The 12544-nt window shown below is 47.8% G+C and overlaps 2 protein-coding genes across 3 annotated transcripts in view; both read left to right on the plus strand.

The window, feature by feature from the left end:
• Znf512 (zinc finger protein 512) overlaps positions 1-6438 on the plus strand; it is a 54571-nt gene extending 48133 nt beyond the window's left edge. For both annotated transcript variants that reach the window (XM_052746160.1, XM_052746161.1), the window contains exons 12-14: positions 1203-1265; positions 2393-2491; positions 4538-6438. In XM_052746160.1, the coding sequence (XP_052602120.1) occupies positions 1203-1265; positions 2393-2491; positions 4538-4849 (474 nt within the window). In that variant the 3' untranslated portion in view covers positions 4850-6438. The remainder of the gene's footprint in view (positions 1-1202; positions 1266-2392; positions 2492-4537) is intronic.
• Positions 6439-10357: 3919 nt separating this feature from the next.
• Positions 10358-12176, plus strand: Ccdc121 (coiled-coil domain containing 121). The gene is made up of 2 exons (XM_052747338.1): positions 10358-10650; positions 11255-12176. Exons 1-2 carry the CDS (start codon positions 10373-10375, stop codon positions 12174-12176), a joined length of 1200 nt encoding a protein of 399 aa, XP_052603298.1. The 5' UTR covers positions 10358-10372.
• The last annotated feature ends 368 nt before the right edge of the window (positions 12177-12544 follow it).

Below are 12544 nucleotides of genomic sequence, written 5' to 3' on the forward strand. Positions count from 1 at the left end.
TATTAGTTCCCTTTCTGTTGCTGTGACGCCATGACCAGAAGCATCTTATAGGAGGAGGTCTGTTTGGGCTCAGGGTTTAGAGGGACAAGAGTCCATCACGGTAGGGAAGCATAGCAACATAGCGGCGGGTGGCAGGTGTGGCGGCGGGTGGCAGGTGTGGCAGCAGGAACAGAAAGCTAAAGGTCCATGTCCTCAAAAGCAAACTTGAAGCAGAGAGCGGGCAGGAAATTGAGTGGGACTAATGCTTAAATCCCACCCCCAGTGATGCACTTCCTCCAGCAAGGCTCCACTTCCTGGAAGTTCTACCACTTCCCAAATAGTACCACCAAATGGGACCAAGGTCGTATGGGAGCTGTGGTGGTTTGATGAGAATGGCCCCCTACAGGTTCCTATATTTGAATGCTTAGTTCCTAGTTGGCAGAACTACTTGGGAAGGATTAGGAGCTGTGGCCTTGTTGGAGGAGGTGTGTCTCTGGGGACAGGCAGGCTTGGAGGTTTCAAAAGTCCAGGCCATTCCCAGCTAGCTTTGACTCTGCTTCCAACTTGTGGATAATGTAAGCTCTCAGCTACTGCTCCAGCACCATGCCTGCCTGCCTGCTGCCATCCTTCCTACCATGATGGTCATGAACTAACCCTCTGAAACTATAAGCAATTCCTCAATTAAATGCTTTCGTTTATCAGTTGCCTTAGTCAATGGTGTCTCTTCACGGCAATCAAGTAACTAAGACAGGAGTCTGTGGGGCAATATTTCTTAATTCAGACCATCACAGTAGGGCTCCCCCAGACTCAGAGAAAATGTGAATGGACTCCACTTCCAATGATAGAGTGGCAGAGATTTTGCTGCTATCTTTAAAACTGGTACCAGAGCTGATAGTGTCGTCCTTTTGGAGGGAATAAATACAAACGTAGTTGATATATTTACACCAAATAAAATAGAGTAAAAAAAAATAGCCGAAACTTTGGGTATTCTGTTAAATGTCAGAGAGAGGGCCAGGGAAAGGCACGGCTCAAGCTTACTTGTTCACCTTTCTTAGCGTCTTCCCTTTGGGTTTCCTTCTTGCCTCTGTCCTCTCGTGTGTGTCTTTTTAGTATTTGGTTTGGGGCACTGGCGATTGATGTGGAACTGGCCAGTGTAAAGGACCGTATTGCTCAGAGAGGGTCCTGTGTGGTACGGCACTCACCTCCTCACTTCTCTTTTGCAGGGATGTGAGGCTGTCTACAGCAGTGTATCTGGCCTTAAAGCTCACCTGGGCTCCTGCACACTGGTTTGTAACGTTTTCAGTTTACTATCTTAATGCGTCCTCTCCAGCAGTCTGGCGTGGAAGAGAACTCTGTCTAGGTGAACAGCTAGTCATTCTGTTGGTCGTCATCTTCAGAGGCTGCCCTTCGGCCTCAGTATCATGGACATTCTTGGTCTCATATTAGATGGAATAGCAGGGTGCATCTAGGATACAGAAAAGGTCGACAGAGTCATGCCATGCTCATTTAGGGAATTGGAAGAAAACCCTATGAGTTTGGAATTGCAACCAGAGACTGCCTTCTCCTCCCTGGCCTCACACGCTGGGCTTCCCTTGCCTCATTTTGCCATAATCTTCGTGAAAACTTGTTTGGACTGGCAAAGATCCTCCAAACCCATCTCGACTCTACTGGCCCCATGGGTTAGAAGGCAGGACAGGGACTCAGGCTAACAACCACTCATCTCTCTGAATCGTTTCCATGGTGACCCAGGTGTCCACTTTCCAGTCCCATTGAGAAGTATCTCCTCACACAACATGAGCAGCATTGAAATGTGCGGCTTCAGGAGGGGAGAGGGAGGTCTCAGTTCAAGGCCCCGAGGGAGTTGTGGGCATGTCAGCCAGGTCTGTGTAGCAGTGCGTAGGGGAGTTTCATCTTGATCCTAGTTTCCGAGTCCTTGGACTAGATACTATGGATGGTATTCGTCTTATTTGGGATTTCCAAGGCACGGTTTCCGCCATGGTTCACAGGGGGAAGGACAGAGCCTGGTGCCTCTAGCGAACTTGGGGAGTTTGATTATTGGTGGAGAGGAATCAAGGAAAGCCAAATATGAAGCAAAAAGGAGCTAAGAAGGTAGAAACAGTGGCTCGGAACATATCGGAAGCAGGAGAATGCCAGGCTGTGTCGCAGGGCAGTGGGTGTTGGTGCAGACTGGCATCCGGACAGGTGTGTAGCGGTGAGAGTTCGTCTCAGCTGGTTTTCATAGCTATATCTATATAGATATGGTTTTCATAAACTGTATCCCCATTTTGGACCGTTTCCTAGGTTTCTGATTAAGCAGACGCCCTCATTTCATCTGTCACAGTCCCTGCACAACGCCCAGGGATGTTTTCCTGAATTTCCCCCTAATTCTCTCTTCTTTCTGTCTTGCAAACAGGGCACCTTTGTGGCTGGAAAATACAAGTGTCTTCTGTGTCAGAAAGAATTTGTGTCAGAGAGTGGCGTCAAGTATCACATCAACTCTGTCCATGCTGAGGTGCGGGCTCCACTTCCCCCTAATGTCTGTGTAGCCCTGTGTGTCCCGTCTTCAAGCTGTAAGGAGTGGACCTTGTCCCTGGCTTTACGTACTAGGACTGGCAAAGCAATTAAGGTTGAGAACTTGCTAGAGTTCAAATGCTCTCAGAAATTAGAAGAGTGGTAAATGTATTTTTCTGTGAAGGTATTTGAGCCTACTATGGCTAGACGTCTTTGAGCCCCTATAATTCTCTTAACTTTGATTAAATTCTCTTAACCAAATTGGAAGCCAGGTTGGACTTACATATTGGATCTTGTTTTACAGCATTTTCTTCTTTTTTAAAATTATTTTATTTTATTTTATGTGCATTGGTATTTTTGCCTGCAAGTATGTCTGTGTGGGGGTGTCCAATCCTCTGGAACTGGAGTTATAGACAGTTGTGAGCTACCATGTGGGTGTTGGGAATTGAACCTGGGTCCTCTGGAAGAGCAGCTAGTGCTCTTAACCACTGAGCCATCTCTCCAGCCCCATTTTACAGCATTTTCTTCTGATAAAAATTCAGATGTTCTAATGTTTTCCAATAATCTGGGAGTATTATTATTTATTCTATGCAGATAGTTGTTTTGCCTTCATGTTTTTTTGTCTGTACCACGTGGTGCCTGGTGCCCTTGGTGGCCAGAAGAGGACTGTAGCCCCCCGAAACTAGAATTACAGATGATTGTGACCCACCATATGGGTGCTGGGTCTTCTGCAAGAGCAGCCAGTACTCCCAATAACTGAGCTATCCAGCCCACCAACAACTAGTTTTTGATGCTCTATATATTACTGCATAACACAACTCTGAATCAGAGATGCATTCATCTTGGCCTCATCAGGCCCTGTCTGAAAAAAGAAATAAATAGTGAGGTATTGACATGTTCTGCTGCCAAGTCCTTGTGTGTGTTTTCACTGAAGGCATATCTGTTTGGACTTCCCCTGTTTCAAGAGCTCATTAGGCATAGGTGGCCAGTGACTGTCACCTTTCATCATGTGGTTGGGAGGCTTCACTTTGCCCATTTGGGACTGTGCTGATCTGTCCTGTGGTAGCGCTCCTCTCTCCTACCTATTTCCAGTGAGTTGATAGTCCCACCTGGGAGACTTAATTGGATTACTTAGAGTCAGGCGTATGCATTTCCAGAAGAATATAATAAATTTCCTCAACCCCATGATTTTCGTGTTTTGGGTTTTTTGGTTTTTCGAGACAGGGCTCTGTAGACCAGGCTGGCCTCGAACTCACAGAGATCCTCCTGGCTCTGCCTCCTGGGTGCTGGGATTAAAGGTGTGTGCAACTACCCCCTGATTTTCTAAATGAGGCTCAAAGGGATGAAGTGACTTCCAGGAAGCCAGAGGAGAGAACTGCACTCAGGCTCTGATGGGAAATTCACGCTCCTGTCACCGTAGTGTCGTGACATGAGCATCCCCGTGAGCCAGCGCTTCCATCCCAGGGTGGAATGGAGGTGACAGGTGACATGACGCGGAGTAGATGCACTTTATGATCACAGCCTTTCCCTTTCCTCTTACTGTGTAAAATTGTGTGCCTGCATGTAAGTACATGTTCCACCTTGTGCTGGTGCCTGCCAATGTCAGGTCCCCTGGAACTGTAGTTACAGGTGGTTGTGGGATGTTCGTTGTTAGGTTGGGAACAGAACCTGGGTCCTCTGGGGCTCTTAATTGATGAGCCATCTCTCCAGCCCAGGTTTTGGATTTTTGAGACAAGGTCTTAATGCAGCCAGGCTACACTCAGACCTGCTGCGTGTCCAGAAATGATCCTAAGTGCTAAGAGTGCTAAGAGTCCAGACACGCACCGCCACACCTGTGTCTGGGTCACGTATTAAATTACACAGAATCATGCATTCATTACACAGTACTCACTTAAGAGAACTGATGCACACTGGATTTCTCCAGTTTAAAATGCCCCCTCCTTCCTATGCTGTCTACCTAACACTACCTTCTCTCCATTCTTCCTGTCCCTTCGTGTTTCCTTCATGGCGTTTCTAAGTGGCCCCCGTTTCTGCTTCGCCCTTTTAGGACTGGTTCATTGTAAACCCGACCACCACCAAGAGCTTCGAGAAGCTGATGAAGATAAAGCAGCGGCAGCAGCAGCAGGAGGAGAAGCAGCGGCAGCAGCAAGGGAGCCGGCGGTCTCTGAGAAGGAGGCAGCAGCCGCTGCGCCCCGAGCCTCCAGAGAGCCCGCCGGAGCCGAGGGCAGGGAAGGGGCAGGGCGCGAATGAGGAACTGGCGGTGTCCGCTTTGTGTAAGGGATCAGAGCAGGAGCCAGTGCCGGCACAGTCCCAGAAAGCAGAGCCCGCCAAGACCACTCACAAACGAGGGAGGAAGTAGACACTGGTCTAGCTCCTAGGAGAGTGGGTGTGATGCTGTTGTCATGGAGACATGTGCAGGGGAGGCCTGAGTCCTGGGGCTGGGTGAAGATGCTGTCAGATGTTGCTGTTGGGCTGCGGCTCTCAGCTCCCCTGTGTCCATTTCACGGTCTTCCTGACTAGTTCACTTTCACCCCCCCCACCCCCACCCCCACCCCCGCCTTAGTAAATTCATATTCCCATTAGAGTCCTTTTGCTTTTTCTGTTGTCCAAAGAGGTCCCCCTGGAAAAGCATCTGCAGGCCCCCCAGCCCTGCGCAAGGTTAAGAAGCCTTCGGCTGGCTTTCTTCTTTCCTGCCCGGGTTATGAATGTTCTTGGAGTCTTTGTTGATTTAGTGGTGACTCCGTCATCTAGCTCATAAAACAGATCCAAACTAATTTTCTTTTTAAAGCCATGACAGGTTTTATCTTTCTGCATTTGTGACATAGAGGATTAGAAAGGAGAGCCGCTGCTTTTATTATAGTGTGACCCCGAACCCCGGGAAGCAGAGTCTGACAGAGGATACTTGTCTGTAATTTGATTTTACTGTTGAGGAAAGAAAATGATTTAGCATGAAAAAGCTTAGACACTCACTATGCTTGGAGCAGGGACTAACTGGACCCACAGGCATGAAAACACAGCCTTAGGGGTCTGTCCCAAACACTAAGGTGAGAAGCAAGGGCAGGGCAGGGGTAGTAAACACTGCCCCACTTTGCTGGGTTGCCGGTTTCGGTGCCCCGGAAGCTCGACTTTACTCCTTGGTTTTAAGGGTTGGGAAACGACTCAGTCCCCCGCTGGGTTGACTCGGTGCCCTGGCCTCTGGAAAGGCCACTGGCGTTGCAAAGCAAGGTGTGCTTGCCCTCTTCGTTAGGCCACGCCCACGTGTGTCCTCAGCCAGGGCATTGGCCCGCCTCTGTCCCTGAGTACTCTGAGAATACTGTCCTACTGTTTTGTATATGGAGTTCTATCTGCTTTATATCGTGAGCTTTTTGGATACCAGATGTAGATACTTCTCTGGAGCGGGAAAGAATGGTCTCTCTCTGTACCTCATGCCTGTCTGGTGGTGTTGAGTGGGCTCTCTCCCTGTGAGGGTGGGTATCTTTGGAACATGGGTTAGAGTAAGTAGCCTTGTTGTCGTGTTCCTGGTTCCTCTTCCTCCTTCTGTGTAAATACTGTTCTCCTCTCTTCCTGCCTGTTGTGTGGCATATGCCACTCACAACGTTAACCTTGATGGGGACAAATACTACCTTTTCAAACTCGGAAAGGCTGTTCGCCACCCTCAAGTCCCTGTTCTCTGTGCTCCTCTAAATAGCTTTATCATGTGTGCTTTGTGAAGACCACTTTTCAATAACGGGGCATTAAAACTTGAATTGGGCACTGCCAGAAGGGGTCATTTTGAAACAAGTTGAGGAAATGTCGTCTTTGTGCTGTTTTTATTCCTCCTTAACACCCTTAAAGCTCCTGTAGTAGATGAGGGTTGTCGAAGAAGAGAAATGAGAAGCTGTGTCAAGTTCCGGTGACAAGGACTTGGATAATATTTGACAATGGCAAATAAAATGACTCACTTAGAGAGTCTGTGGCTCTGTTTGCTGCCTCTCTGCTGTCATACTCCTTGCTGACACCGCATGGGACTCAGAAGATGGCCAAGGCCTCGGGGGTGGAGTTCCAAGTCTTTTTATAATTCCTTGGCTCCTGAAATCTGCTGGTCACAACGATGGCAGCAAAGGGGAGCGGGTTCAGGGCGCATGGCCTGTTTCCCGGGAGCCTCCTGTAGCAGGCCTTTTCTTTTTCCTTCCCAAGGCCAGGAATCAGCAAGACTGGCATAGCCTGGCCTGGTCACTGTATTCAGCTTTTAAAATTCATTAGAATAACACAAACAAGGGCAACAGTGTTTGGTACACATAGGATGTTGAGCAATATGAACGTGTGTGCATGTGTATGTAATGGAAATGGGTACAATTACTTTGAAAATGACTTGGCAATATCTAGTAAAGCTGAACATGTACCAGAAGAGTAAGAGCCAGTCCCAGGTATGTGCAGAGGGACTCCTCTTGCCCACCTGTGTGGGAGAGTTGTATCAGAATGACAAGATGCGAGTGTGGTTAGAATTCAGAGCTGCCCAACATGCCTATCAGGGATGACCACTGTCCACCAAAATCTCTTCTCATCTTCTAAAACCACAGGCAGTAGGAAACATCACTAGACTATTTCTTGTTGCCTTCTCTGCCCTCTACATGGTAAATGAGTGGCCAGCTAGTGTCTCTCATGTTGGAATCTGTAGAAGGAATGTGTGTGCTTTGAAGACTATGACTATAAGTGAGGGGTAAAGCGCTGTGGTTAATGGGTGACTAGCGCATACATGGGCCTGTTTGGTCCCTAGCATCAGGGAGAAAGTTCTCATCTACAGTAACTCCTCCCTGCTTCCTGGTGCCAGGATGCGGGCTTTTCTGGTCTGCCACACCCTGCATGTCTGATAGACCAATACCTCTAAGAGTGTGAGTAAAATTCGTCTTTTAAAGGAAAAGAAAGTATACCACGTACTTCTTTCTTCTTTGCCAGTTAGATGCAATTAAGATGATGCCTCACAGGATAGAAGTGTGCAAGGTGGTGGACTGAGTCAGCCCTTGAACGAGGGCCATATGCCAAGCAAGAACATCTGAGACTATGATATGTTTTTATTTCTTTTTTTTTTTTTTCTCCAGGGCTGAGGACCGAACCCAGGGCCTTGCGCTTGCTAGGCAAGGGCTCTACCACTGAGCTAAATCTCCAACCCCTTATTTCTTTTTTAAAAGCCGACTCTGATACATTATCTTTTCCATCTGGAAGGATGGATGAAATGGAATAGCCACATGGTGGGATACTGGCCTGGTTTGGTTTGGGTTGTTCTGATAAACACCATAAGCACTTTGGGGAGGAAAAGGTTTATTGTATTCTGCAGCTTACAGTCCTTCCCGAAGGGAAGCCGGGACTGGAGCTCCGGACAGGACCTGGGAGGCAGGAACTGAGGCATGGAGGAGTGCTGCTTCTGGTCTATCCCCCGTGTTTGCTCGGCTTGTTTTTTGCTGTAAACCAGGCACCACCCACAGCAGGTCAAATCCTCACACATCAGTCATCCATTAAGAAAATGCCCCCAAGGCATGCCTAGAGGCCAGTCTGGTGGAGGCATTTTCTCAGTTGAGGTTCCCTCTTCCCAGATGACCCAAGCTTGTATCAAGTTGACAAAAACCTAACCAGCACAAATAGTAATTTATACGTGTGTGTGTGTGTGTATTACTAAGTCTCCATCAGACATGCAAGCAGAAAATAAAAATAAGTCATTACCAAAAAAAAAAAAAAAAGATTTCTATACAACTCAGGATTTCTTCTATTAACAGCAAGTGACATTTCTAGTTCTATTAAAAAAGACACATGGATGGTGGTAGCATACAACTTTAATCCCAGCACTTGGGAGGAAGAGGTAGGCCGATCTCTTGAGTTTGAGCCCAGCCTGGTCTACAGAGTGAGTGCCAGGACAGCTGGGGCTATATAGAGAAACCCTGTCTCAACGAGCCAGAAAAAAGAAAGGGAAGAAAGGGAAGGAAGGAAGGAAGGAAGGAAGGAAGGAAGGAAGGAAGGAAAGAGAGAGAGAGAAAGAAAGAAAGAAAAAAGAAAGAGAAAGAAAGAAAGAGAGAGAAAGAAGAGACATGATGGATTCTGGGCATGGTAATCCATATAATATAGATATATGGATTGATTGTGTGTGTGTGTGTGTGTGTGTGTGTGTGTGTGTGTGTGTGTGTGTGTGTGAATGCCACAGTGAACCTGAGGGAGTCAGAAGACAACTCATGGGAGTCAGTTCTCATCTTCCACCATGTGGATTCCAGGGATCAAACTCAGGTCGTCTCATGAACAAGATTCAAGAACACTCCCCAGGGCCTTGGTGATGATTTTCCCAGAGCTGACCAGATGAATACTTCATTCTGTCTGGGTGTGTCAATCAAGGCATATTTGGCTCCAGAAAACCACTAGAGAAGTGTTATACTTGTGCAGTCCTGAAAGATGGTCCATCAGAGAATACTAAATGCCGATCCAAGACTGCACTACCATCCACATACCCCAATTCCCATGTATGTTTTCTAAAGCCACCACATGGGTTCTGAGAACTGAACCCAGGTCCTCTACAAGAGCAGCAAATGCTTTTGGCCACTGATCCATCATCTCTCCAGCCTTTCATTCACTTGGCTTTTTTTTTTTTTTTTTTTGAGACAAGGTCTCGTGTATCCTAGGCTGGCTTTTGACTCCCTGTGTAGAAGAGGAGGTCCTCCTATGTCCACCTCCAGAGTGTTGAGATTAGTGTGTGCTGTCACACCAAGCGTTAATTGGTGCTGGACATTGAACTCAGGGCTCCTTGTACACCAGGTAAGCACTCTGACAACTGAGCTACATCTCAGCCCCTCTCATTCACTGAGTTACTGCCTGGCCCGAGTTACGTATTCTTTTTTTTTTTTTTGGTTTTTTTTTTTTGGTTTTTCGAGACAGGGTTTCTCTGTGCAGCTTTGCGCCTTTCCTGGGACTCACTTGGTAGCCCAGGCTGGCCTCGAACTCACAGAAATCCGCCTGGCTCTGCCTCCCGAGTGCTGGGATTAAAGGCGTGCGCCACCACCGCCCGGCCCGAGTTACGTATTCTTAAACCCTGGCTTTTAAGAATCTGTTTATTTTGCCGGGTGGTGATGGCACACGCCTTTAATCCCAGTTTTCAGGAGGCAGAGGCAGGCGGATCTCTGTGAGTTCAAGGCCAGCCTGGGCTACAGAGTGAGATCCAGGACAGGAACCAAAACTACACAGAGAAACCCTGTCTTGAAAAACCAAAAAAGCATCTATTTCATCCTCAAGACATTGTACAACATGGAGAGTTATGCCAGCTGTGCACTGGGAATATGCAGAAGACAACTCTAACTGATCCAAGCTAGGATCCCAGGTTTCCCAGAGGAAGGAACTGGAGTGGAAGTCCAGTTGCCCAGAAGCCAACCTTCTAGACTCTCTACTACCTCAGAGACTCTCCTTCCCTTCAGCTCTGACCACCTTCCTGCCACAGGCTACCTCTCACCAGGCCCCTACCATGTCTCCTCAAAGTAGTCATTTCTAGAAAGGTGATTCTTCTGGACTCCTGCCATTCCCACTCCCAACAGACACACAGTGGGCTGATGTCCCATGAGGTCTCAGACTCAGCGGAAGTTGCAGTCTAGCCCCTCACCATAGAGACACCAAATCACTAGAGAGACTTCTGTGACATTCCATGAGATCATCGTGCAGGGAACATTTGACCCCAATCTGAGGAGTAGGGGACAGTGGTAGGTTAGTCAGGCATCTGTGGGTTTTACCCTGCTGGGGCTAACTGGTGACAGTGCCTGAGAAATGGAAGGGTCAGACAACTGAGAAGGTGTGTAGGGCGCTTCAACAAGTGTTGGTGGTAGTAGACTACGACGTGGGAGGGGCAAGGCCCTACTCCTCACGAGTAAGAGAAGACATGGAATCCCGAGGGCAGGACAACCAAGTTTCAAAATTCAGAAGCCCAATATCTGGGGACAGATCCAGTCAATCAATTAGGACTAATTTGGTAGGTGAGGCCAAGATATCATGGGATGTCAACTCTAACCATGCAAAGTCCTATCATATTGTCCCCAAAGTAAAGACACCTCTTGAAAATTGTGCTCGCAGAAGGCAGATACCTAGCATGAGTTTTTGGGCGAATACCTCCAGTGAACACCAAACTCACCCTGATAAACGCCTGAAGTCTAGAACCAGGTAGGTACTGAAGATGAGGAGGGAGACTGATGTGAGAGAAAGGTCTAAGCTTGGCAATGATGATGGAAGAGGGAGGGCCTGGGAGATGGTCCAGCAGCTCAGGTATCCGCCACATGGCAAGAGGACCTGAATTCAGATCACCAAAACCAATTTAGAAAGCGGGGCAAGGCAACACACGCCTGTAACTCCTAAGGTTGGGAGGGGGGCATGGAAATAGGCAGATCCCAGATGTTTATTGGCCAGTCAGCGAGCCTAGCTTAGTCAGTGAGCATCAGGTTTGGTGAAAGACCCTGTCTTAGTTGGGTTTCTATTGCTCTGATAAAACTCATAACTAAGGCGAGGCAGTGGTGACGCACGCCTTTACTCCCAGCACTTAGGAGGCAGATGCAGGTGGATTTCTGGGAGCTCAAGGCTTGAAAGTCTGCAAAGAGTTCCAGGACAGCCAGGGCTGTTATGTAGAGAAACCCTGTCTCGGGGGGGGGGGGGGGGGGGGGGGGAGGATGCATATTACAATAATACAATGGTCTGGGTTAGTTTTTGGTTCTTGTTTTCTCAATTGTGTCTAAGAACAGATAAAGGAAGGTTTCCTTTATTCTTCATCCAGGCTTGTCCGGAGTCCCAGATCTCCCCAATCATCAATGTATCTCACTATTCTAAATGAATTTTTCAAGCCAGAGAGGCTAACAAAATTGGAGAATAAGGTAAAACGTCGGACAATTGAGGCCCTGGAGAAGCTGAGCAAGAATATAGAAGAGGCCCGGCGGCAGCAGGAACTGCTGCTGCAAGACAGCAAGGTACTGCAACAGGAGACACTCTACCTGGAGACTGAGAACAACTACTTCCTGAAATTCCTAAAGAAACGAAATGATCTGTGTAAAAAGAAACACGAGGACCTGTGGAATGAGTATTTCCAGGAATGCGGGGAGATGAGACGTAGGAGACAAGAACTGGCATTTATGTTTGCCCGACAAAATGCAGACCTTCAAAAGCAGCTCTTGCACGGAAAAAGCACCCAGTTCCAGTTGAAGCAGCAGGTTCAGTCACTGCAGCATATCAACTCAGTCAAGAAGGGCCAGGAGATGAGAATCCAGGCGTTACAGGAGGAGCTGGCGAACATGAAAGCGCTGACTGCTAAAAAGGACCAAGAGGCATTCTTGCAGTTCCTGCAGCGAAAGACGCCCCTAGACAGACAGATGCAGGAACTCAAATGCCTGCAGGTGGGACAGGGCAGAACCAAGGAAGCGAAGAATAAGGCCCGGGCCTTGGCATCAACAGCCAGGAAGGTGAATTCTGAGATTTGCTCTAGTGTCTGCAGAGAGAACCAGGAGTTACAGGAGGAATTGTTGAAGCAAGTCCGGGAGTATCACAAGCTAGAGTCTCTAAAGAGGCAGTTAGAGAGCTGGAAGGAGAAGCTGAAGGAGGGGCAATGGTACCAAGAAGCCTTAGTTAGGGGGAGACACCAGCTGAAGGCAGAGAGAGAGAGAAGTCATAATTATGACCCCTTCCCGAAGAACAGGGTGCCCTGAGGCCACACTGAACCACATCCTTTATGCACCAAGTCAAGAATAGATCCGAGGTAATTTATTTATTTGAAATTAGAATTGGAAATCAACAACTAGGCTCTGGCACTGTCTTGGCCTACTGGGGAGGCTGTTGAATTGCCAGTGACACTGGATTTTCCCAGCTTGGAAAATCACTTTGAGATTTGTGTGTGTGTGTGTGTGTGTGTGTGTGTGTGTGTGTGTGTGTGTGTGTGTGATTCTTAGACGTTCCCATGGAGGACCACTGGACGACGTGGGATCGTTTTTCATAAACCAGGATTCACAGTGCAATAAATCATTCTTCTAGCCTGAGTCTGTGGTAATGCTAAAAATTACAACTACCTTAGTGAACA

This window comes from Peromyscus californicus, unplaced genomic scaffold (assembly GCF_007827085.1).
Source record: "Peromyscus californicus insignis strain IS unplaced genomic scaffold, ASM782708v3 Scaffold_1__1_contigs__length_55948999, whole genome shotgun sequence".
Classification (NCBI taxonomy): Eukaryota; Metazoa; Chordata; class Mammalia; order Rodentia; family Cricetidae; genus Peromyscus; species Peromyscus californicus.